The sequence below is a fragment of the Hermetia illucens genome, chromosome 4 (genome assembly GCF_905115235.1).
Source record: "Hermetia illucens chromosome 4, iHerIll2.2.curated.20191125, whole genome shotgun sequence".
Lineage (NCBI taxonomy): Eukaryota > Metazoa > Arthropoda > Insecta > Diptera > Stratiomyidae > Hermetia > Hermetia illucens.
This window is the reverse complement of record NC_051852.1, coordinates 16327433-16350936: the sequence shown is the minus strand read 5'-3', so window position 1 is coordinate 16350936 and position 23504 is coordinate 16327433. Positions and strand designations below refer to the sequence as shown.

At 44.2% G+C, this 23504-nt stretch overlaps 2 protein-coding genes across 2 annotated transcripts; one reads left to right on the top strand and one right to left on the bottom strand.

The window, feature by feature from the left end:
- Window positions 1–6544: 6544 nt before the first annotated feature.
- LOC119654568 (mitochondrial import inner membrane translocase subunit Tim22) lies at window positions 6545–12542 on the top strand. Its single transcript, XM_038060018.1, has 4 exons — window positions 6545–6729; window positions 6786–6910; window positions 12007–12200; window positions 12267–12542. The coding sequence occupies exons 1-4, from the start codon at window positions 6617–6619 to the stop codon at window positions 12420–12422; spliced, it is 588 nt and encodes a 195-aa protein (XP_037915946.1). The 5' UTR covers window positions 6545–6616; the 3' UTR covers window positions 12423–12542.
- Window positions 12543–16425: 3883 nt separating this feature from the next.
- Window positions 16426–23501, bottom strand: LOC119653802 (Golgi SNAP receptor complex member 1). Its single transcript, XM_038058820.1, has 5 exons — window positions 23134–23501; window positions 22894–23072; window positions 22577–22824; window positions 16782–16916; window positions 16426–16711 (listed from the first exon to the last, which is right to left on the bottom strand). Exons 1-5 carry the CDS (start codon window positions 23153–23155, stop codon window positions 16609–16611), a joined length of 687 nt encoding a protein of 228 aa, XP_037914748.1. The 5' UTR covers window positions 23156–23501; the 3' UTR covers window positions 16426–16608.
- Window positions 23502–23504: the final 3 nt, after the last annotated feature.

Genomic DNA, 23504 nt, shown 5'->3' with positions numbered 1-23504 from the left:
CACGATACCCGGGTCGGAAAAATGGCCAAAAATGCGAAATCGTCGGATTCGCACGCGAGATACCTCATTCGAACGGGGAGGCGCCCCAGATTCAGGAAATCCAAGAATTTTTACTCTACGACATGGGAAACGCGAGATATCGAGGAAAATCTGGCGCTGGAGGGTCTGGCTGAAATCGAGGAAAATTGAAAATTTGCACGATACCCGGGTCGGAAAAATGGCCAAAAATGCGAAATCGTCGGATTCGCACGCGAGATACCTCATTCGAACGGGGAGGCGCCCCAGATTCAGGAAATCCAAGAATTTTTGCCCCACGACATGGGAAACGCGAGATATCGAGGAAAATCTGGCGCTGGAGGGTCTGGCTGAAATCGAGGAAAATTGAAAATTTGCACGATACCCGGGTCGGAAAAATGGCCAAAAATGCGAAATCGTCGGATTCGCACGCGAGATACCTCGCTCGAACGGGGAGGCGCCCAAATTCAGGAAATCCAAGAATTTTTTCCCCACGACATGGGGAACGCGAGATATCGAGGAAAATCTGGCGCTGGAGGGTCTGGCTGAAATCGAGGAAAATTGAAAATTTGCACGATACCCGGGTCGGAAAAATGGCCAAAAATGCGAAATCGTCGGATTCGCACGCGAGATACCTCGCTCGAACGAGGAGGCGCCCAAATTCAGGAAATCCAAGAATTTTTGCCCCACGACATGGGAAACGCGAGATATCGAGGAAAATCTGGCGCTGGAGGGTCTGGCTGAAATCGAGGAAAATTGAAAATTTGCACGATACCCGGGTCGGAAAAATGGCCAAAAATGCGAAATCGTCGGATTCGCGCGCGAGATATCTCGCTCGAACGGGGAGGCGCCCCAGATTCAGGAAATCCAAGAATTTTTACTCTACGACATGGGAAACGCGAGATATCGAGGAAAATCTGGCGCTGGAGGGTCTGGCTGAAATCGAGGAAAATTGAAAATTTGCACGATACCCGGGTCGGAAAAATGGCCAAAAATGCGAAATCGTCGGATTCGCACGCGAGATACCTCATTCGAACGGGGAGGCGCCCCAGATTCAGGAAATCCAAGAATTTTTACTCTACGACATGGGAAACGCGAGATATCGAGGAAAATCTGGCGCTGGAGGGTCTGGCTGAAATCGAGGAAAATTGAAAATTTGCACGATACCCGGGTCGCAAAATTGGCCATGAATGCGAAGTGGTCTTATACCCACGGAAGACGAGTGCAGTTGATCGGTAGTTATTTCATTTCATTTATTTGAAAATTGTGACGTTGTTCTACTTAATTTTTTCCTTAAGGCTAACTGAATAAGAGTTGATAGTAACTTAAGGGGGTGGGTCATCCCGTGTGTCGGGTTGGAGAAATCGATTTTTTTGCATGAATTGTATTTATATATAGTGGAGAATATGTGGGCAAAGGGATTTTCCGATATTCTGAGTCGTTCAGATATTACAGTGTTAAACAGGTAAGGAGTTTGCAGCCGCGGGTAGAGTACTCGATGAGAAAGAGCATCTAATCTTTTTTTACCTGTTAGTTTTTTACCTGAGCCTTATAAATTCGAACGCAAGTATAAATATAAAAATATGGAAATTGAAATGGAAATATGGAAAACCAATCAATTGTTTAAACTTATTTGCTGTTTGGAATAAAAAAGATAATCCAGTCTAGAGTGAGCACTGAAAGGCTTTCAAGCTATACTCAGTTATATTTTGTTGTAAGTATTGTGCTGTTTTTGTGTTCAGTGATTTTTTTAAATGGATCGTATGAAGGGAGATCGCTTTAACGTTCAACGTCATGCTCGCACTAAAAAACGAGTATTTCATGGGAATCGATACTTATCAGAGAAGAAGAAGGACTTCGCATCAACATGAGCAAAGAAACTTTTAGCAAGCATGAACATGGATGTTCCAATTTCGGCAAGTTTTGTATATTGTATACTGGATTTTGCTGGAGTTTTCTCCGGTATTTCTGCGCAAATTTGGGCAACTTTTTTTTCATAGATGTTCTACAGACGAAAATCCTCAGCATCAAAATTGTCCAGCAGCGCCGAGGACAGTTGGTGTAAATGGGGCAAAGCGGAAGCTAAAGGAGAACTGGATAGTTTCCACCACGAGAAGGCACCTTTGACAGAAGAAGTTCAAATAGTCATCAAACCATGATGATCTCTTGAACAGATGTTTAGGAGCAGAGACCCAGAATAACAATGAGTCGTTAAATGCATTGATCTGGACTTTCGCTCCTAAACATCTTCATTCTGGGGCTAAGGTCGAAGAAATAGCCACTTTTCTGGCTGTAATTATTTTCAACGAAGGATTCAATGGGATTCTCAAAATCCTAATGACAATGGGATGTCAAGTTGGTCACATATGTCAGGTTTATGTCGCCCGCCGTCATGAAGTTCGAATTTGGCGGTCCGAACGACGATCGACTGACCTCGCTAAAAAAGGCAGAATTGAAACCAGAGAGTGACAACCGGCCTTACAAGACTTTTTTGAAGAAACGGAGGCTGCTCTCTATGGACCAGGTATAGTAGATTAATGGTGAGTTAAAATTTTACTGTTGATAATCACATTTAAATTTTCAAATGCGTTTTTCTCGAAACTGCATCTTGAAAATCGGCTGCCACCATAGCTCAAAATCTATCCAACCAAATTCCTTGAAATTTTCACGACTTCTTTAATACATATTTCTACGGTCCGCAAACTAGGATAATTGCAATCGGACAGGTCGTTTTTTTTTATTCATAAAAAAAGCCGTAAAAAAATACCAAAATCCAAAAACTTAAGTTTAAATAATAATAATAATAATCGTTGGCACAACAATCCATATTGGATCAGGGCCTTGAAGTGTGTTAGAGCACTTCATTCAAGACCGTAACGGTACACTACAGAGCACTGTAGGAGGCAATGTGGTCAGCATTACGCTCGCCCGAGATTATTACCCCGATTTGACTCAGGTACTCATTCACAGCTGAGTCGACTGGTATCCGACGTCAAATCACGATACAAATCCCACTGCCGCCAGCGAGATTTGAACCGCGACCTTCCGTACGACAGCCTTATGCTCTAACCACTCAGCTATCCGGACAGCTTTAAGTTTAAAAGTCCACCAAAAATTTACCTTTTAATATTTTCTAATTATCCTAGCTTGCGGATCGTGGAATATTGTCCACATTAAAATGCCGTTTAGCTTTTTTTCCTGAGATGAACACAGCGCCCTCCAGCGTGGCAGCAGAAAAACACCTTTTTTTTGGAGATGGGTTCATAAATTGACACGTATGCCGAAAACTAGCTACGATATCATGTTGAAAAAGTGATCACATATACTGGGGATATCAATAAACATATGGTGAAAAAATCACGTCTCTATCTTTATCCAGTGCTTCAAAATAATTTTTCAAAACAAGTCGGGAAACCGGAAGCTGTACGCTTCAGGTACGAAAGGTTTTGTGTATTTCTTAGTACGTAGCACGTAATATATCCATATATTATGTGAGAGTATCCACTTTCGGGTGATATTGACATTCATAGTCTTCAATTTTCAAAGAAGCAACAAATTTGAGGTATTATAACTTTGTTAGTAATAGTGCAATTTCCACCAAACTTGGTAAGATCATGCTCTATTATAGCCTATACCACTGCAAAATTTAATGGTACTAGGATGAACTTAAGGAGGGTTTCTAACCAATTACCAAAAATTGTAGTAATATACTATTATTAACTTTATTTAAACAGATATCGGCATGGAAAGTATTTCGGAGCCTAGGCACCATATAGTGGCAGCCCCCTGATTTTTTTCAGATTTTTCGGTTTGGTAGTTTCTGAGAATGGCCCCCTTAAAAAAGTGATCACTTTCAACCCCCCGCGCTCCCCACCATTCCAACGAATGTCAAAACTAAGATCGGTTTTGAAAAGTACTAATTTGATACCCCACATCACTATATTTGATGAAAAAAAATTGTACACCCCCCTTTTGCATGTATGGAGACCCCCCTTAAATTCTACGTAAAAGGATGTAATTCACTGTACGCGTGAGCGTTCACAGTTCCCACCTTTCTACCAAATTTGGTGTCAATCGCCATAACCGTCTCCGAGAAAAATGCATGTGACGGACAGACAGACAGACAGACAGACAGATATATCCGGCGGCTTGGAAGCGACAGAAGTTGGAACTTCTGCCTAAGCCTGGTAAACCTCCAGGTGAACCATCGTCATACCGACCCATATGTCTTTTGGACACGGTGGGGAAAATGTTGGAGCGGGTAATCTATAATAGATTACTCCCGGTTGTTGAGAGCCAAGGCGACCTTTCAGATCGGCAGTATGGGTTCCGAAAAGCCAGATCAACCATTGATGCATCAAATTGGTTACTGACTTGGCGGAAGATGCAATTCACGGAAAGGGTACTACCAGCAAATATTGCGTGGTAGTAACCCTGGACGTGAAAAATGCATTCAATTCGGCCAATTGGAATCTAATACGCAAATCCCTAGCGAAGGTTGGTAGTCCCGTCTATCTCGCTGCTATCGTCGATAGTTACTTAACTGAAAGGAGGCTCTGGTATGACACTGATGACGGGGCTCCGTATTGGGCCCACTACTGTGGAATATCATGTACAACGATGTTCTTAATCTTCCCCTTCCGGAGGGAGCCACAGTGGTGGGTTACGCTGACGACATAGCACTGGTTGTTGTCGCAAAGTATCTTGAAGATGCTGAGTTATACTCAAGTGAGGCAATCAGTGCTGTCAAATGCTGGTTGGAGAGCTCTGGTTTGACGCTTGCGGAGGAAAAAACAGAAGCGGTCCTCATCACGAAGCGCCGGAAGAGAAATTACGCCTGTGTTAGAATCGGGAATCATATCATCACTTCCAAGCCGACCATCAAATACTTGGGGGTGGTGATAGACAGGAAGCTCAGCTATAAGCAGCACGTACAGTATGTTTGTGATAAATCATCCACTGCTAGTATGGCCCTGGCGAGGATGATGCCGAACGTGGGAGGGCCAAGGCATACCTCTAGGTAGCTTATAGCCAGGGTGATGACCTCAATCATGCTCTATGCGACCCCAGTTTGGAGCGTTAACACTAGCAAACTGAATGCAGTCTACAGGAGGACAGCTCTGAGGGTACGCTCTGCCTTCAGGACTGTCTCAGATGATGCAGCATTCGTCATCTCTGGAATGATGCCGATTGACATCTTGGCAGATGAGATGGCGAATATATGCCATGCGAAGCCAATCTCTCCCTTATCGCAGACGAAGAAGGCTGAGAGGGAGAGATCCATAAATAGATCAGAGTGAAATTATGCGGTGTTTCCAACGATTAATTAATTGAAGTAATAAAAACTTGTTGTTTCTTTTTCGTTGGTGTGGGTATTTATTCTTGCAAATACCAATATTTCGGGAACCACTTGTTCCCTTCATCAGTGCAAACAAGTTTTACTTGAAAAAGAAACAACAAGTTTTTATTACTTCAATTCATAAATAGATGGCAAGAGCGGTGGGAACGCTCGGGAAAGGGTCGGTGGACTCACAGGCTCATTCCTGCCATCAAGGAGTGGTTGGAGAGACGACACGGTGAGATTAATTATAATCTCACCCAGTTTCTCACGGGACATGGAGGATATCTTCAATACCTTCACAGGTTTAAATGGGAGACCTCACCCGACTGTCCAAATTGTGATGGAGTTCCAGAGGACCCAGAGCATGTATTCTTCCACTGTCCGAGATTTGTGGAAGAAAGGAGGAATCTAGAGGAGACTTTAGGAGAGGTGCTGGTACCAGAAAATCTGGTGCCGAAAATGCTAGCACATCAAGAGAATTGGGATGCGGTCAACTCCATGGTCGCATCTATTCAAGATAAATTGCGAAAGGCAGGGGAAAGGAGAAAAGCGCGGTCACGTGCGCCGCGTATAGAAGAAATGGGATTAAGCTAGAGTGAGCTGACTCCGCCCCATGATGTAATACCTTATGGTGGTTCCGCGGGGCAGGGAGGGAGTCGGGGGTGGTTTTAATGTTTTAGTGGGTAAAAATCCCACACGCTGGTGTGTCCAGACCTCCTCAAAAAACAAAAAAAAAAGACAGACAGATAGTAAACTGATTTCAATAAGGTTTTGTGTTTACAAAAAACCTTAAAAAGGCAAAAAAACGAGCTTCACACGGGATGACTCCCTTAATATGTATCTATTTTAACCGAGTGGCTATTACAAATGTTTGGCAAACACAACTTTCTCTGTATTCTGTACTACTGTGCATGTACTCAAAATATCCATCATTTTTAGCAATTTTCTTTTTCTAGTTTTTTATAGTTTTCTGCAGGATGTGTCCCCTTTAAAACGGTCAAAAGGTTTAATCTACTTAGTTGGTCGATTAATATAACAACAACGTAATATGATGAATTCTACTTAGACGACTCGCACCATTACCGTCCATTATCAATTCGTCACTTCCGCCATAAGTGCGGTGAGTTTTCTTGCTGCTAGTTTCTCACCACCATAACATCTTCTCCTCCCGATCAGCTGTTGACCATCACATTTTCTATCAAATAACTTTTGGCTGCTAGTGGTGTTCGGAGTTGTTGTCAGTTTTGATTCTGTATTAAAATGTCTCTGTTTCCAACGCCACCAACGCGGAAAACTGATGAACGCCGTCGGGCATTCTTTGAAAATGAGGAGCTGGATGAACTGGCAAAACATTACATTGGCAACTTCCAAAGGTTTTATAGTTTTGGAGTGTCGGAACTAACCTTAAACGAAAATGGAATTCTTTCAGATACCGGGAGAACATCATAGTTCCAAGGAATATAGGACCTGTTAAAATAAAAACGAATGAAGAGAAGATGATAGAAGCTGCCATGGAGAGTTGTGTATTTAAATCTGTAATGGCGTGTGTACTAGGTATGTAACTTGTTTTGTCGTGCTTATTAGCCATTGTTTTTGCTGGACTCCCAATAAATTTACATTATCATCATCAACGGCGCAAGAACAGGTATACAGTCTAGACCTGCCTTAATAAGGAACTCCAGACATCCCGGCTTTGCACCGAGGTCCATCAATTCGATATCCTTAAAAGCTGTCTGGTGTCCTGACCTACGCCATCGCTCCATCTCAGGCAGGGTCTGCCTTGTCTTCTTTTTCTTCCATAGATATTGCCCTTATAGACTTCCCGGGCTCGACCATCCTCATTCATACGTATCCATGCCCGCAAGAGTTCTATCAGATCTTTTTGACCTTTAGAACCCATTCCTTAACTACACTGGCTGTGTGTTCCGAATCATTACAATGATCTAACATTATATCAGATGGTCCAGTTAACCCGTTGGGGAGTTCCGTCCCCACGTACTCGAGGAGGACAATCAGACCCGAGTCTGCAAGGGACTCATCTGAAGTGGCTCTGTCACGAAGCCTCATCGGAGGTTATCCGGAACCATGGGAACTGGGATGGTCCTCTGAGAGCATATGCTCCAGGAGAAATCCTGGAGGATGTGCTCTCGGCCCGGTTATTTGCGGTTGGGCCCCTAGTGGGAGTTTCATGGTGGTTGTGGTTACGCCTACATCGCGGGCAGAGCTCCTCGGTGTTCAAGCGTGGAGTTGCACTGTACAACTCGGGTGCCCTACCCCTTAGTTGCGGCAGAGGTGCTAGATAGGCCTCGCATCCACTGGTATGAATGCTGAGCCTGCACTCAGTATAAACCAGGACCGCTGTGCTTGCATGGCGGGGCTCTGATTGTAGTCCCAAAATCAATCCGTTTCCGAAGAGGACCGTGGGATTAAGCCTTCACGGCAGGTACTCACGTTAAACCCCAAGGACTTTCATTACATCAGATGGCAAGCTCAATATAGCAACCGTAGTTTATTCTGTTAACTCTAATTATCATATAAAAAAAAAAGGAACAATTTTGTCTGAACATGCGTCCGACAATCTAAACTGAAGCAGAGCCGGCGCCACGGAGAATCGGCTGCTGAGCGGCCGGCCGGTAAATGTGTTAATATTCAGGAAAGGGAACGATAGTTCTGTTCTTGAAGGCAATTTTGAGTTTTCTTCGGCACTCAATCTCTTGAGCTGCCAAGTGCGATAATTTCATCTGATTGGAGGTTCACGCTGTATTGTGTTCTTTCTCTCTCTTTGGCTGTGTTGGACATATCGTGCATGAATGTTTGGGTATGCGAAAGCTCTGTTCAAAGTAGGTGCTGTCTATTCATGGGACCGCACTTAGGTTGCATCCACTTAATGAAAACCAACATGCTTACCAACGTGGAAAGTCCTGTGAGCCTGCTCGTCATTCATTGGTTACAAAAATAGAGGAGGCAACTTTGAATGGTGAGTACGCGATGGGAGTGTTCGTTGACATTGAAGGGGCGTTTGATTGTGTGCCTTTTCAAAAACTTTGCGATGCCGACAGAGCGCATAGTGTTGTGGATGCTTTATTTAAATGAATCTATGCTATGCTGCGCCGAGACAGCTGTGCGCTGAGGTGGATGTCGATCGCTATCTAACAGTAGAAGCAACGAAAGGCTGCCCCTAAGGAGGTGTGCTTTCGCCAATACACGCTCAAGCTTACGCTGTTGACGTGGCTGTGCTTGCTGTTGATCGGGATCTTGGAATGGTATGTAGAAATATACAACGTGCTGTTGATTTGATACAAAATTGGTGCCTCAGACATGGTCTTACGATGCCTTCCGATTCTCGTGTCCCCACAAATCTGTTTGGTAGAAGGTATGAAGTTACCCTGAAGGGTAGAGAGAACTGGGAAGTCCCGGAGGAATGCGTGGCGGGATATACAGAAGTCTTCTACACCGATGGCGCAAAAACAGAACAGGCTTCGGGAGCCGGAGTTTATCTCTCGAATAAAAACGAGAAGTGGGCTTTTCCTTTGGGACAATATGCAACAGGTTTTCAAGCCGAAGTTTATGCAATTCTAAGGGCAGCAAACTGAGTGATTAACGAGCAGTTGAAGGGCAGGCGTATCGCAATCTGCAGTGATAGTCAAGCTGCATTGAGGGCGTCGGGTAGTCCTTTGATCACCTCGAAAATCGTCCAGGAATGCAGAAATCGTTTGAACTTTATCTCTAGGTTCAATACGGTGGAACTATTCTGGGTATCTGAATGCTTTAGTGAAAGAGGGGCCAATCTCCCCCATGCCGGGACCGCACCCAGCAATTGGATTATCAGTAGGATTAGCTAAGGCTGTTTTCAAAAACTGGGAGCAAACTTCCCACAATGAGAGGTGACAGAGCCTAAATGCTGCTAGACACACCAAAATTTTCCTGCCAGAACCGATCATGCGTACCGCAAAGTCTATCCTGTCGAAAAGCAGGAGGACGCTTGAGGTTCTTGCGCTATATTAGTCTGACTTTCACGTGTAACATGATATCCTGGGGTAGAGTATTATATTCGAACTCGTCGACTTTTATTGGTATTTCTGCGTCTAGCAGTGTTAATGGTGTCGGTGGCCACAATTATTGCTTTGTCGATTTCTTTATCTAACAAGTTTTAGATTATAAGGGGATTTCTCAAACTCAGATTAGGCGCTACGTTTGATTTGAATTTGTCTCAAATTGTGCGAGCGAAGGATCTGGTATCCGTTAGGATTCGCTTTTGCAGTTGACAAGACGAGGAGAGTTGGTGTTTAACTGCAAATGGTCGGACATGCTCGGTAATTTTTTACAGGATTTCACCTAAAAACTTTGTTTGGTTTCGTTAGACAGCAGAAAGTAGTCGGAGATAAACTGGCTACTCGGTCTTGTTGGTGTATCTGGCAAAACCATCTCAATACTGGTGAGCGAAAAAGGGTCGTGGATCCATTTTAGGAGAGTTTGCCCATTTATATTGACTGCCTTGTCATCCCAGGAGTGGTGCCTTGAGTTGAAATCGCCCCCGAGAAGTTGGTTTTTTGGCGTTAACTGGAGATTGGAGTACCAGGATCCTTCTACCATCGGTAGTTTAAACTATTGCCGCCACAGCGGAAGAAGTTCATTGGTTCTCGATGGCCACTTCCTAAAAAAAAGTCCGGACTAGGAGGGCAGTGCCTAAAATGTTATCGTTAAATTCGGTGAGGTTTACATTATGTCTGCTTTTAAGGTGAATCTCCGAAATTCAGAAGAAGCCTGCCTTCAGAGTGTCGATTAACAATTGAGCGGTGGCACAAAATGGCAGAAAAATAAGGGTTCTATCACCCCTCGTGCTTTTAGGGTCGCCTTTGCCCTTAAGGGATTTCAGTAACCGTAATTGGGGGAATTTTCTCCTTTTTGCGCTTTAAGACACTAGCAGAGGAGTCACTGACACAATTTTAGCACTCAACGGTTGCTTTTTGGGCTTTTTCCGCCAACAAACAAAGTTGAAAGGGTTTTCTTGCTGCTCCTCTTCGATGACCCCAAGGCACATCTTCTCCTTCGAGTCCCTCTTTTGGCTCACGTTCATAGCGAGTAAAACTGTCGCGAGCATACATTGCAGGGATTTCACTGTGTCCCTAAGTTCGCTTATCGTTTTCGTCAGCAGTTCGATTTGAGTAGGCTGGTTATCATTTTTCCGCAGCACATCATCGTACTTTGCTTGCATTTCGTGGAGCGCTCTAGCTTCTGTAGGTATTTGTAGCTGTTTTTCGAAGTCATTGTCAACGGATGGCATGGGTAACTCCGGTTCCACGTCATCCTCGGAAACGTTGTTAATATACTGGCCATCGCTGGTGGTTTTGCGGCGCTTAGGGCCGTTTTCGCTATACCTGGAATTGTTAAAAAGCGTTTTCTTAATTTATGAAACAAAAGGAAACTTAATTTTGAAAATTTTTCGTCGCATAGTGCCTAAAACTTGGTTGACAACAGCGCCAATATAAATCTCTGCTCCTAAAAGCTGGCGGTTGATAGCAGCGGTGAGAACTTTCCCTAGGTAGGCAAGGGAAAGAAACATCTGCTGTCCACGGCAGTCAGAAGCAGGGTGACGAGCCTAAAAAGGCCTGTGGGGTGATTGTTGGAAATGCGCATCAACGCACAAACCTACTGATTTGCCTTTTTGGCTGGTCGGATAGTCGAATCGTTTTTCAATCAATCATCGGCCGCCTGAACAGTCCGAACTGACAAGATAAAACGGCCGCAAAGGAACATAAACGAAATTTGACCGCATCATGACAATCCGATATATGGCATCAAAAAATGTACCCTCCACCCTATTGTCTGGACCTGGCCCCGTGCAATTCTTCTCACGGTTTCCCGAAGTAAAATTCCTCTAAGGGGGCGAAAATTTAAGACAAATAAAGCGGTGGTGGAAAATGTATAACAACTGAGGGTGATCTTTGGAAAAGAACATTCTAGATTTCAATTAATCTGGTTGTTGAAGAATGTAGTTGCGAAAGCATCTCGAGAGAAATTTACATTGTTATCACACTATAGAAAATGGTGAATGGCAGAGTCCCTTTTTAGAAATGGAGAGCAGAGATGGAGATCCTTCGAGTGAGAAATTGATGAATATAATATCCAATCGCAAACCTCGTAGGTTGAACAGTAAGAAGGACTCATAAATTCATGAGGTGATGTTCTAGCTTAATCAATCCAAGATGCGGTTTTTTTGAATTTTTTTCACGATTTGATCACGATCCTAAACCCAGCAGCGTAGAAATGAAAGTGGGCAATTCTTAATTCATAGGAAAAATATATGCACGGTAATATTACAGTGGGCGGTTTAAATGCCAAACTTTAAGCGCCCATCTGTATCTTTTCGTGAAACTTATGGAAATGCATCTCAGGCGCTCTATGTTTACTCATTGTGGTAGATCGAAAAGGTCATTTCAGCGATCATATCCAAATCCATACAAACTATTTGACTCACAAAGCATTGAAGCAATTATATTTCAACCGCATCTTTTTCCTTTTGAATATTGATTAAAATCATCTTTGAAACGAACAGAGATGTGAAATAAACATGAGATTTTGTCCCTGAAAATTTCTTAATAAAGTAAAAGAAAACAAATGACCGCACTTCTCTTTTTCTCTCATCCTAGGTTACGGTTTGGGAGCTGCTATTGGTCTTTTCAGTTCGTCAGTTAATCCAAACATCGCTACACCAGGCATGCCAGAAAAACAACAAACAGCTCGTGAAATTTTCAGAGAAATGCGAGCAACAACTCATTCGTACGCGAAAAATTTTGCTCTTATTGGTGCCGTGTTCTCGGCGGTTGAATGTGCAATCGAGACTGTAAGTAGAATTATAAATTAAATTAAATTTTTAGCTCCTAAAATCTTAAATCTCTGAACGATTTAGAGTCGGGGAGAGTCAGATTGGAAGAATGGTACATATGCTGGAGGAATAACTGGTGGCCTGATAGGTCTGAGGGCTGGGGTGAAAGCAGGAATCCTTGGAGCGGCAGGTTTTGCAGCATTTTCAACAGTCATTGATTACTACATGCGGCATCGGTAGAATTCGGGTTAGCGTTTGAATCAGTGTAGTTTTTAATAAGTTGAAATTGTAGCAGATATGTGTTAATATATTAGGACTGTGACAGGTAAAAAATTAAATGTTGTAATTGTCAGGAGCGAATCATTATTATTTGTTTTCAACAAAGTACCGTAGGAGACAAGTCCACAATAAATCCGTACCCTGTAAAGTTCTGTCTGCATGATTTGTAGTGACCGCGGATTTGCGACAGTGACAACATTTTCTTTGCCTTGTCTAGGGACATCCTCCACAATAATGACCGGAGGGTGTCAAGGAAGGGAGGGAACCTCAAAGGCCGGCAGAAGAACCAAGGATTGAGGCTGTGATCCGTCGTGAATCTTTCCTTTTCGATCGCGGCACTCGTGTCTGGAGATTTGCGGCTCTAGGTCGTCTTCGGACACTCAGGATGGTCGTTTGACCATCGCAATCCCCTAATAGCGCCCAACGAGGGGCCTAACGTTTCCTAGATTCAGGCCTAAAATATTTTAATTAAAGTTTCCTGAATCCATGGAAGATAGCCTATTCCGACTCACAACTTCCTTTTGTTGTGTCAGATAGAGGACCAATAGATTCTCAACATTGTTCCCGGCTAGGCTCCACGTACAATTGCCTTCATCCTTCAAGTATTTGGTTTCACGCCTTTTTCCCCAGAAGCAAGTGTTCCTAAGCCTAATTTTCCTACTCTCCTAAGCCTTATTTTCTCATCCCACCTTGTAGATTAGAGTGTTCCTATCCTTTCCTTATAGTATACCACGAAAGTAGAGTCATTCTGATGAGTGTGCTGCGTTTTGTTTCAAAGGGTAAGGTGTAGACCTCACTAGGGAAGCCTCTCAGGTATCGGTGGAGATGTGCCCATGCCCCGTAGAAAGTCTTGCCCTGATCTTCGTTTTGTGTGGGGTTTTGGAGGCTTTAGGTCTCATAAGTATCTGGAATGCGGTCCTTGTTGACTGGAGGTTGAAAGGTTGTGTCGTCCGGGCTTTTGAGAACTGTCTCTTTTTGCCTTTATGTGAATGATTTCGACGCGCGGTTAATGATCCTCTCTCCCTTGTGACGAGAAAGAACCTGATGATCTGTTTGTATTAGGTTGAAAATGTGGGAGTGTAGCGACATGCTATACCCGGTCGTCTCCAATACTTTGCATGCGATTAGCTTTCCGAATCCAAGCAAGAAAGAAAGGTGGAAAATATAACGCTTTTACCTCTGTGTCGGGTTGAGGAAGCAGTAAAAACGCGTATTAGGTTGGAAACGGAGGTACGTAGCGTGAGGCTGTGCGTGACTGTCCCCAATATTCGCTTTTTTTCGCTTCTGATATTATACATAGGATAAAAAAAAGTTCGCGTTTCGATACTCATGGGGATTGAAGAGACGTCTTTTCTTCGTTGTTGGGGAAAGGATGTTGATTGGTGGTGAATATTTGGTTGAAAACAGAGGTATGAAGCGTAAGGCTGTGCCTGGTTGTCCCCAACACTTCGTCTCCGGCCAATTCTCCGAGTTCAAACAGCGAATTTCGTTTTCATCTTCTCTCTTTGTAGAAAGGAAGTAACGGATGATCGTGTAGCATTTGGTTGGATAATGGGGATCGCAGCTTGGTTCTGGATCCGGTGTCCCCAATGGTGCATTCTCATTTCGTTCACGGATTCCAGACAAAGAAGGGTCGATATTCTGGTTTTTCTTTTTCTTTTAGTTTTGCTTATTTATCCCCCCAGTCTACAACGGGGAACGATTCGTTCAGTGTTTCTCCTACAGAGTACACCTCAAGAATTGTGGTGGGGATGGCATGTTGACCATCCATGAATTTTTCGGGAGATCTGGGGATGGTTTCGGGAAGGGAATATCCTCAAATATCTGCTGGGAAAGTCTATTTTTTGCATTTGGTGAGCGTAGACTCATTTGTTTTTGTTTTGTTGAGCGTAAGCTCTTTTTCGTTTAGTTTCTTGAGCGTTGGTTAATTTTTGTTACTTTTTGGTTGGACGTAGGCTCATTTCTTTGTTTCTCTTCGTTTTCTTCTTTATCGGTTCTATTTCTCTTTATATTCTATTTATTTCCTTTGAGAGTGAGCTCATTTTTCCATTATTATATCTCCGAGCATAGCTTCATCTTCTTCATGATTTTTGCTGAACTTAGGTTCAATATTTGTTTCGCAATACTAAGTCAAATTAGCATATTTAGAATACGGTTAATTAATTTATTTATTTATACTTCGAATGTAAATTTCTAGTCAAGTTCGCTCGTTCTTAGATTCTTCTTTTAGCACTTTGTGGTTGTCCGAATTAACTAGTGGTTGTAGTCACTCATATTGGTCTTCAGCTGTCTTCCCTTGAGTAGATCTCGCGGAAACCCAGTTGCCCTGTAGTGGCCGCGGTTTTGCGACATTGACAATATTTTATTTTCCATGTCTAGGGACATCCTATAAAATAATGGCCGGAATGTGTCGTGGAAGGGAGGGAACTGAAGATCTGAGGCAGAAGAAACAAGGATAGAGACTGTGATCCATTCTGGATCTTACCCCCTCGATCGTGGCACTCGGGTCTGGAGATTATTATTTTCATTTTAGCTCGCGTTTCGGTTTATCTTACGCTTACGCGAAACCCATGTTTGTGTGGTTATTTTCAAGATCCGGTGCGGACCCACGCACGGTGAATTTGGTATAATGACATGTGAGGGGTCGAGGCGCTCAAAAAAGCCCCTCCACATTTCCGAGCCTGGCTAGCACAGAGGCCTGCAACCATGTGTCGACCGAGCACTTGAATGGAGCTGCAGTATTTGCGGGCGGACCTTCATGGTCAATTTTGACTTTTTTTTCGGTTTTTGGGAAGCTTCTTCTCTCTAGGTCGTCTTCGGCCAATCAAGATGGCCGTTTGACGATCGCAATCCTGAATTTCGTTGATGAACTTCTCTTGTAGATCTAACTGTTCACCATGAGCATCCCTGAGGAGGAGGTGTGGAAGGGGGGGGGGACTATGACCCTGGCTAGGAGGCAACCCGTTAAATGGTATCATCTCTTCTTATCCCAAATTTCGTTCCCTCTACTCCTTCAAATTCTTGGCATAGCCAAAAATGTAATCTTTTCCTCTGTGTTTGCAGCAGTAGAACAAATAGATGCGTAGTAGAAAATATTGTCGGAGATTTGATCATAGGACGAAATCGATGAGAGGTAACGTATCAACGGCCGTATTAAATGTAATTATATAAGCAAAGTACTACAAACATTGGACGCAATGGCGCTCTAGACAAAAATAGGTCAAATGGTTAACACATGCAAAATCAAATTCCTTATTTCAACAGCCAAAGCTTGATTCCAAACATGTATTGAAGACAAAACTTTTGAAGTAATCAGGTCCTTCGTGTTTTCTAGACGTTAATTCTCAAGACAATATCAGTGAGGAATAAAGCGCCCATTTTTTAGAAAAGTGATGTTGGAATGCTCAAAATATTCAAAATCATAGTCCTGTGGGTATCGAAAACTCAACATCTTTACAAAGAATATGGCATTGGAACAACAATAAAAATAATAGGAATGAAATGAGCCGGCTGTCTTTAGTATACAGGAAATTAGAATCACTCAAAACTCATGAGACCGGAACTATCGGGGAAAAAGAGTATAAGGAACCCTTAAATTATAATAGATCGATGGTGTCGACTAAGACACGGGGATGGTCACCTATCTTTCTAAATTGCTGTAAAGATGAAGATGATTAAGGGTCGCCCAGTGATGTGACAACTAGCGACAATTATGAAACTAGGGAAACTAGGAACACGATGTTATTAGCGTCATGGATCTTCATCAATGCAATCTGGGACTCTTTGCAAACAAATTTTCGGGAAAAGTGAATTTTTTGAGTCTGTTTATTGAAGGCTAATCGTCTCACAGGAATTGTGAATCATAAAATCAATTCATTCTGGAAAAAAACCCAATAATTAATGAAACCCTTGCATTTAGTAAACTAACATTTTTATTAACCTTCTAAAATTATTATAAGATTGCTTTATCACAAATTAATATTTATTGTTACATATCATCATATATTTAGATATTTATTTCCATCCACTTTACTTGTCTAAAAAGTAACAATTGAAGACTTTCTTTCGCCCAGACCTGCTTTCGTTAATGCTTCGTTACCCATTTACGTGAAATAGACACACAAAACTAGACACGTTCACCTCTCGTTTAGTGGAAAGCGTACAATATTAATAGAATCGTACAAACAGCAATTACACCACCTAAAATCAGTGAATCTCGTCGCTTTCGAATGTTGATTCTCTGCATTAAACTGAAATTGGCAAAAAATAGAAATGGAAAATGCGGATGTGATGTGTGGATAAGGTTCAAGTTGAACAAACCTGGATATAACCGGGAATCGATTCGATATATCATTGAAACGGGTCTGCAAACGTTTGAAGGCATGCCGCTGCGATAGTAAATGCTCCTTGGTTTCCATTGCGATGCTGATTTGATCGTTGATTAAACCGCTCGAACTGTAAATAATGAGTAGAAGTTATAGGTTTTTTGATTATATATCCTTACATTATTTATAGGACTCTAAAAAGGTGAGATTATCTGAAGGACTCTGGGTGTTGGGAGTAATAAAATCCTAGTCGAAATACCTCGAGTACCCTGGACATTCTCCGCGGACTACGCCACACGTAAGCCACACTTAACGAGCAACTTTGCTGTCGACTTTCCAACCAGACAACCAATACATCGACACGTTCCAAAGCTACCACACAGTATTTTTTACCGACGGATCAAAGATGGTCTGTGGACCCGGTGCATGAGTTTTCTCGGATATACCCAACATAGCCGAATCGTATGGTCTCACAGGATTTTCCAGTGTATTACAAGCGGAAGAACTGGCGATAGTGGAAGCCTGATGATGGCTGGGTATGTCTCTTTCTGAGCTCCAAGCGTAACATAGCCATTCTAACCGACAGCAAAGCGATTATTAAGGTGTTTGCTCAATAGAGACATCTTCTAGGCTGGTGAGGCAGCACAGGAACGCACTAAATAGTTTGGGCAGCGTGCTCAAGCTCACCTTCCTTTGGGCTCCCGATCATAGGAACAAAGAGAGAAGTAAGCGAGCTAACGGACGAATGGTGCCTTGGTAGGCACAGTCCTTGTCTCAAGCGAGATTGTTAAAGATGGAATCTACTCGCACTACATAGCAGCCGCGGACCTCAAATGACGAAGGTTTACCACCTGTGCCAAGTCAAGGCGGATTTCGCTTGCCTATAACAAGAAAGGATTAGGAGAGCTGTTGTGCCAGACGCGTACAAATGCATAAAAGATTATAGCGGTCTGCACGAAGTACTGGCATATAGGGGACCATGCCGTTGTGTAGTCCGACGATCTGCCGCTGTGTGAATGTATCTGCAGCGGAGTATTAGAGTGGCGCAGACTCAAAGCGCCCGGTCCGGCGAAGAAAAATTCGTTGGATCTCGTGGTGAGGCTGCGCCGTTGCGCCGTTGGATAAACTTGCGAAATAGATTGAGATCCACTCCTCGAAATAGGCGCTCGGATAGTAGGTTATCAGGGCCCTCCACAGAAAAGGCCACAAAAGTATCAGCCTTTACACCTTTGCATAGAAAAAAACTAAACCTCCGAGAGTCCTGGCGACAGCTACCCGAAGCAAGACGTCACCTTTCCGTTTACGGCCCCTTGAGCAGACGAAACTTTTTAATGGAAAGAAGCGCTGAAGTCTCGATTCTTTCTGTATCCAAGAATCATCGACTAACACCTCAGGCTTTGAAATTGGCGGCGGTAAATTCATCATCGATCCGTACTTATGGCTACAGGCAAGTAGACTTCAGTTTGCGACTTCAATGAACGTATTCATGGCGTTTTATTATAGTGGACTTTAGCACTCCCACTTTGGGCGCTGACTTCCTGTGCCACTATAGTTTGTTAGTGGATCTGCAAAGTAGGTCCTTCATTGATCTCACAACTAACCTTACGTGATTAGGGATGATCTCCACCTGTCCACCCGATACTCTATCCATCAGTTTTCAAAGACGTCACGTTCACGCGTTCGTGTTCTTCTTCAAAAATAGCGCAACATAGCTACCGAGCGTAACTTCTCCGAGGCAGTTAAGCATCATGTTCAGTACCACATCAACACCACCGGCTCTCCCATCTTTTCTAAGGTGCGTCCACTGCCACTACAGAAGCTTGTTGCTGCGCAAGTAGGGTATATGTAGACCCTCAGACAAATGTTGGTCTTCACCATTCCATATGGTCCCTAAACCCAAAAGCGAATGGGGACCTTGTGGCAACTATAGACGCTTGAACGCTCAGACTATTCCGGGCCAATATCCCATACCGTTCATCCTTGACTTTACGCATTCTCTGTCTGGAAGCCGTATTTTTTACCTAAGACATAGCCAAGAGCCACCCACAAATCCCTGTACCTACTGAAGACATTTCGAAAACGTCTATATGCATTCCTTTCGGAGTTTCAAAGCATTTCAAAGATTCATCTATTTTACGAAACATTAACTTCTGGCAGCTGTTGAGCTACTTCTTGAAACAGTTGTACCCCGCCCAACGGAGCTACAGCACCTACGATCGTAAGTTATTAGCTGCGTATCTCGCAATAAAAAACTTCCGCTATTCGCTAGAATGCAGGCCGTTTAGAGTTTTCACGCCTCTTGAAACAGAAACCAGACAAAGTGTCGCCTTGTCAACTCTGGCACATGAGCTCCATAAACCAGTTCGCCTCCGACAGTGTTGGAACACTTGTCTAGAAAAGACGACGTAATTGCTGACGTTTTATCGCGCATTGAAAAGATCAAGATTCCCGCCACAATCGATTTCGCGGCAATCGCGGAAGAACGACGGAGTTCTTCAAAGCCTCAGAGGTAACTACAAATACACTTTCAGGGAGTTTCGGCTCGACCTCTAAATTATATTGTGTCCCGCTGCTAACTGTTAAGGGCGGAATCAACTGGCATCATCGCAACTAACACGAATTAAATTAAAAATAATTAAATAAAAGTATGCACTTATTTTGCAAACTCCTTGACCGCCGTGGCCGGACGCGTATCGACTTTATGGTGTAAGAGCCCCGACGGGTAGTTCCGCCAGCTCGAAGCGCCATTAATGCTAGCCGTCGTCACATATGAGGCTACGAAGCATCTATTGGGCTCGTCTTCGACGTGTTGGAGCAGGGCTCGTACGAAATATTAAAGAAGCACCTAATGCGGCGTCTGTCAATAAGTCATCTTTATGGTTACGGCGGCTACCGGAGGGCACTTGTGCTATTTTGGCGTGCGTGGACTCTGGTTCGCGGTTCATGCAGACGGCAACCAGTGACAATGTCCAGCCTATAGCTGGCGAGGTGTCGAGCGACGCGCCGGACAAACTCGCCACCAGAGTAGATTCTACGCTTTAGTGTGCCAGCGAACGTCATCACTGACCAACGAAGGCAGTTTGAATCCTTTCTTTTCTCGGAGTTAGGCAAACTCCTAGGCTTCAAACGACACGGGACAACTGCCGTCCACTCTCAGTCCAATGGGATGCTCGATCCGTCCTAGTCGTAAGTCCTGCCTCCCGTTCTACTTAGCCTACGGACAGTCAGGCCGCGAGGAGTTCGATGCAAGCCCTGCGAAACTGGTATACGGGGAGAACCTGAGACTGTCCAGCGACCCGGTTCTCGACTTGCGATCAAGCCTAAATCCAACCGGCCCGTTGCGTCTGCTCAAAGACGCTGTGGGCCGGATCGAACCATCGCCACCATATTGTACCGATCCAGGGAAACTCTGTGGAACTCAAAGTCCCAATTTACTTATTTATACCGTTATCGGCCTATAGCAAAGGTAGAGAGTTTACCCAGAAAAGAATATTTACTATAACGCTAATAACAGAACACCTGCAATTTCTCCGGAACTCACTAGTCGTTTGACAATCAAGACGCGGCAGGCCCATCAGACCCTCATGTGGCTGCCCTCGCTGTCCGCGTCCCTCCATTTTGACGGAAGAACCCGGAGCTGTGGTTCGTCCATCTGGAAGCACAGTTCCAGATGTCCGGAATAACGGCGGACGCGACCCGGTTCAACTACGCGAGAGTCGGTCTGGATGAGGAGTCCATCCTACTGGTGGCCGACGTGGTAAAATCGGCCTCTTACACGCTTCCGAAGACCGAGTTGATCAAGCGCCCGTCGGTAAGTAAGTCAGCAAAACTGGATCACTTGCTGTCAGGTTTAACGTTGGGCGATCGAACTCCCAGCCAATTGCTTTGCGAAATGAGACAATTCGGTGGAAGCAAGATCGACGATGACTTGATGAAGTCGCTCTGACTGCGTCGACTCCCGGAGGGCACCCAGGCAGCCCTCGCGTGCATCTCCGGTTATTTGGAGCACTGGCAGCTGTGGTGCACGCTCGCCCGACCATAGCGCCCGCTCAACAGCCGTCGGACGAAGTTGGCGAGCTGAAGCCCCTTACCAGCCAGTATGGCTGAAATGCGGGCGACGCTGGACGCTCAGCGTTCGGGAGGCAAGTCGCGAGTTCGTATTTTTCAACATCCGAAAAGTAAAAAATTGAAAATTCTTGATTCATAAAGCAGAGGCGACTCATTCGCAAATTCACTACATATAAACTTTACTACGCGAGAGTGCATGTGATCACGCCGGCGGTTGGGGCAGAAGAGAGATGCGGTCCCTCTTTCTCCAAACAACGGTACTCCCTCACCGCTGGCTCTCCTCCCTCGTGGCGAGTTCTAGAAAAGCCGCGGAGAGCGGCCGCGGTGTCATCCATCCGCTCAGATCAACATTCGAAATTTATTTTATTTATTATTTGGTAATCCTGCTGCGCTACACATCCATGGCTTGATAAGGACTGACGCTTCCCAGAGACCATTGTAGCCACCATATGACGGACTTCACAAAGTTCTTGAGCGAGGTCCGCAACACTTTACCCTCGACGTCGGAGGCGCGTCCAAGATGGTCTCGATAACTCGCCACAAACCATTCTTCCGGGAAACAAATACCCCCGGGGAAAGCGCGAGCGTCACGTCCGGTTGGACTTGCCGAACTGAGGGAGTTATACCTCGGATTTACGCTGAAATCCTCTTGCAGTAATACAACTAGATTGTTTACTGACGCTTTCAATACGGCAAAATACAACAGTGAGGAGCTTTGCGAGAGGTTCCGATCGATCTGCATGCTGCAGAGCGGAGGTTTATATTCCTCAGAAAAGGAGGGGAAATAAGGAAACTTTCACTTGTGAGAGAGAACACGCACTTTCAGGAAATGGCAGCAAACCTGAAACCACACATTTTTCTTCTGTAGAAAGCGCCATCGCCTGTTGGCAGAAGGGTGGTAAGTATCTTCAGACACCATAATTAAATTGATATCGCAGAGCGGTGGAGAAGAGTGTAACGTGCCGTTACACTCAAGACGAATAGAGAGAAATTGTTAAAAAAGACGGCAGGGTACTTGGCGTACCTTGAACCACATTGCATTGAATAGGTCTGGCCCCAGGTAATGTGTCAAAAGGTTCCGGGTTATTGTCTCAGGCCCTCCCTAAAAAAATGTCTTTCAATCACAACTCCCAGCAAATTATTCTAGCGTCCACGTTAGCGCTCAGATGATCCATAACGATCACAATGTCACCTTTGGGAAGCCTCTCCCGAGCTGCGTGCAATTGCCCAGAGACAGAATCAGCAGATTAGTGTCATAAAACGCTGGAGGTGTGGCCTCATAACAGTTGACCTCTCTCTTCATAGAAGGGATGGAACCAAATGGGTGAAATTTTGTATAACGTAGTTTACCTGCAGAGAAGTCCTTTAAAATCTACTTTTACTGTTATAAAGTTGTGACTTCGTGCTGGCAGACTTACGCTACCGTTTTCATTGAACTACAGAAGTTTATAAGAGCACAAGCCTCTCGCTATCACCAGCTAATAATGTTGCCATTAAATCAAGTTGTCTACAAGAATGTTTTGATGCGAAACGTTGATAAAATTTGCGGGGAAACCATTGATAAGTGAATGATGAACTCAGAGCTCTTATCATTCACGATAAAATGATTCAAGATCTAATCTTATCAATATGTAGCCAGGGAATGGAAACAAGACGAAATGAATGAAAATCTTCTAACGATCCCTTTACGTGGTTAGGGATGGTAATTGTTTCCGAACTTACTTGTGTAAATGGGCACTTTCCTTCAAGTACATATCGCGACGACTCAGCCCCGAGGACGCTGTACTGGAAGTTGCGATGCCAGATCCCCTCAGCAGCTCCTCCCGCTCAATGCGTGTTGTATGATTCGCACAAATCTTATTGAATTCTTGCCGATAGCCTTGAAGAATTTCTCGATGACGTTGTAGTGTGTGCATCATTGCAGTTCCGGACGATGGAATCTCGGCCATTGATTCATTGATCTCCGAAAGCTAGACAAAGCCAGAGACAAAGTAGTAAACAATTTGATAATCCTTACATGCGGGTGGTGGAGAGCTTACCCTGTCCAGCATTTGTCCAATTTCCGCGGAAAGTGAGTCGAAAACATGTTCGCCAAGAAGGGGTGAAGTATCAGCTCCGTGGATTCCGCCACTGCCACTTGTACCTGCGCCTACCTTGCTGAAAGCCACCAATTTTAGGTCGACCTCGTTTTCCAGGTGTCGGGCCTGTTTTCGGAGCGCTACTTGGGGCAAATGGTGGTGAAATTATTAAATGGATTACGTGGAAAATGGAAATCCTACCGTCATAGCTTGGCACCCCCATTGCTGAAGTGGAAACTTCTTTAATGAAATGTCAGAATTGTTTCGTTGTTAGAGATTTGACATTCCGACAAGTCAGTGGTGCAGAACTGTACTACCAGAGCGTTCCCGACTCACTGGATTTGGGGATGATTGCAATTATTTCGTCAGCTGGGTCGTCACGAACCGTACACTTTTTGAAATTTCGATTAAATAACTTCGGTTTGTTTACGAAAAGGACCGTTTGCAACTTTTGCACGTATTTTCTATGAAATACAACTGGGAAAACGTAAACATCTACAGTTCAATGGGTTGACATTTCGCTGCAGAACTGTCAACCACTACACACCCTCCGCACTCCACACACACAACCA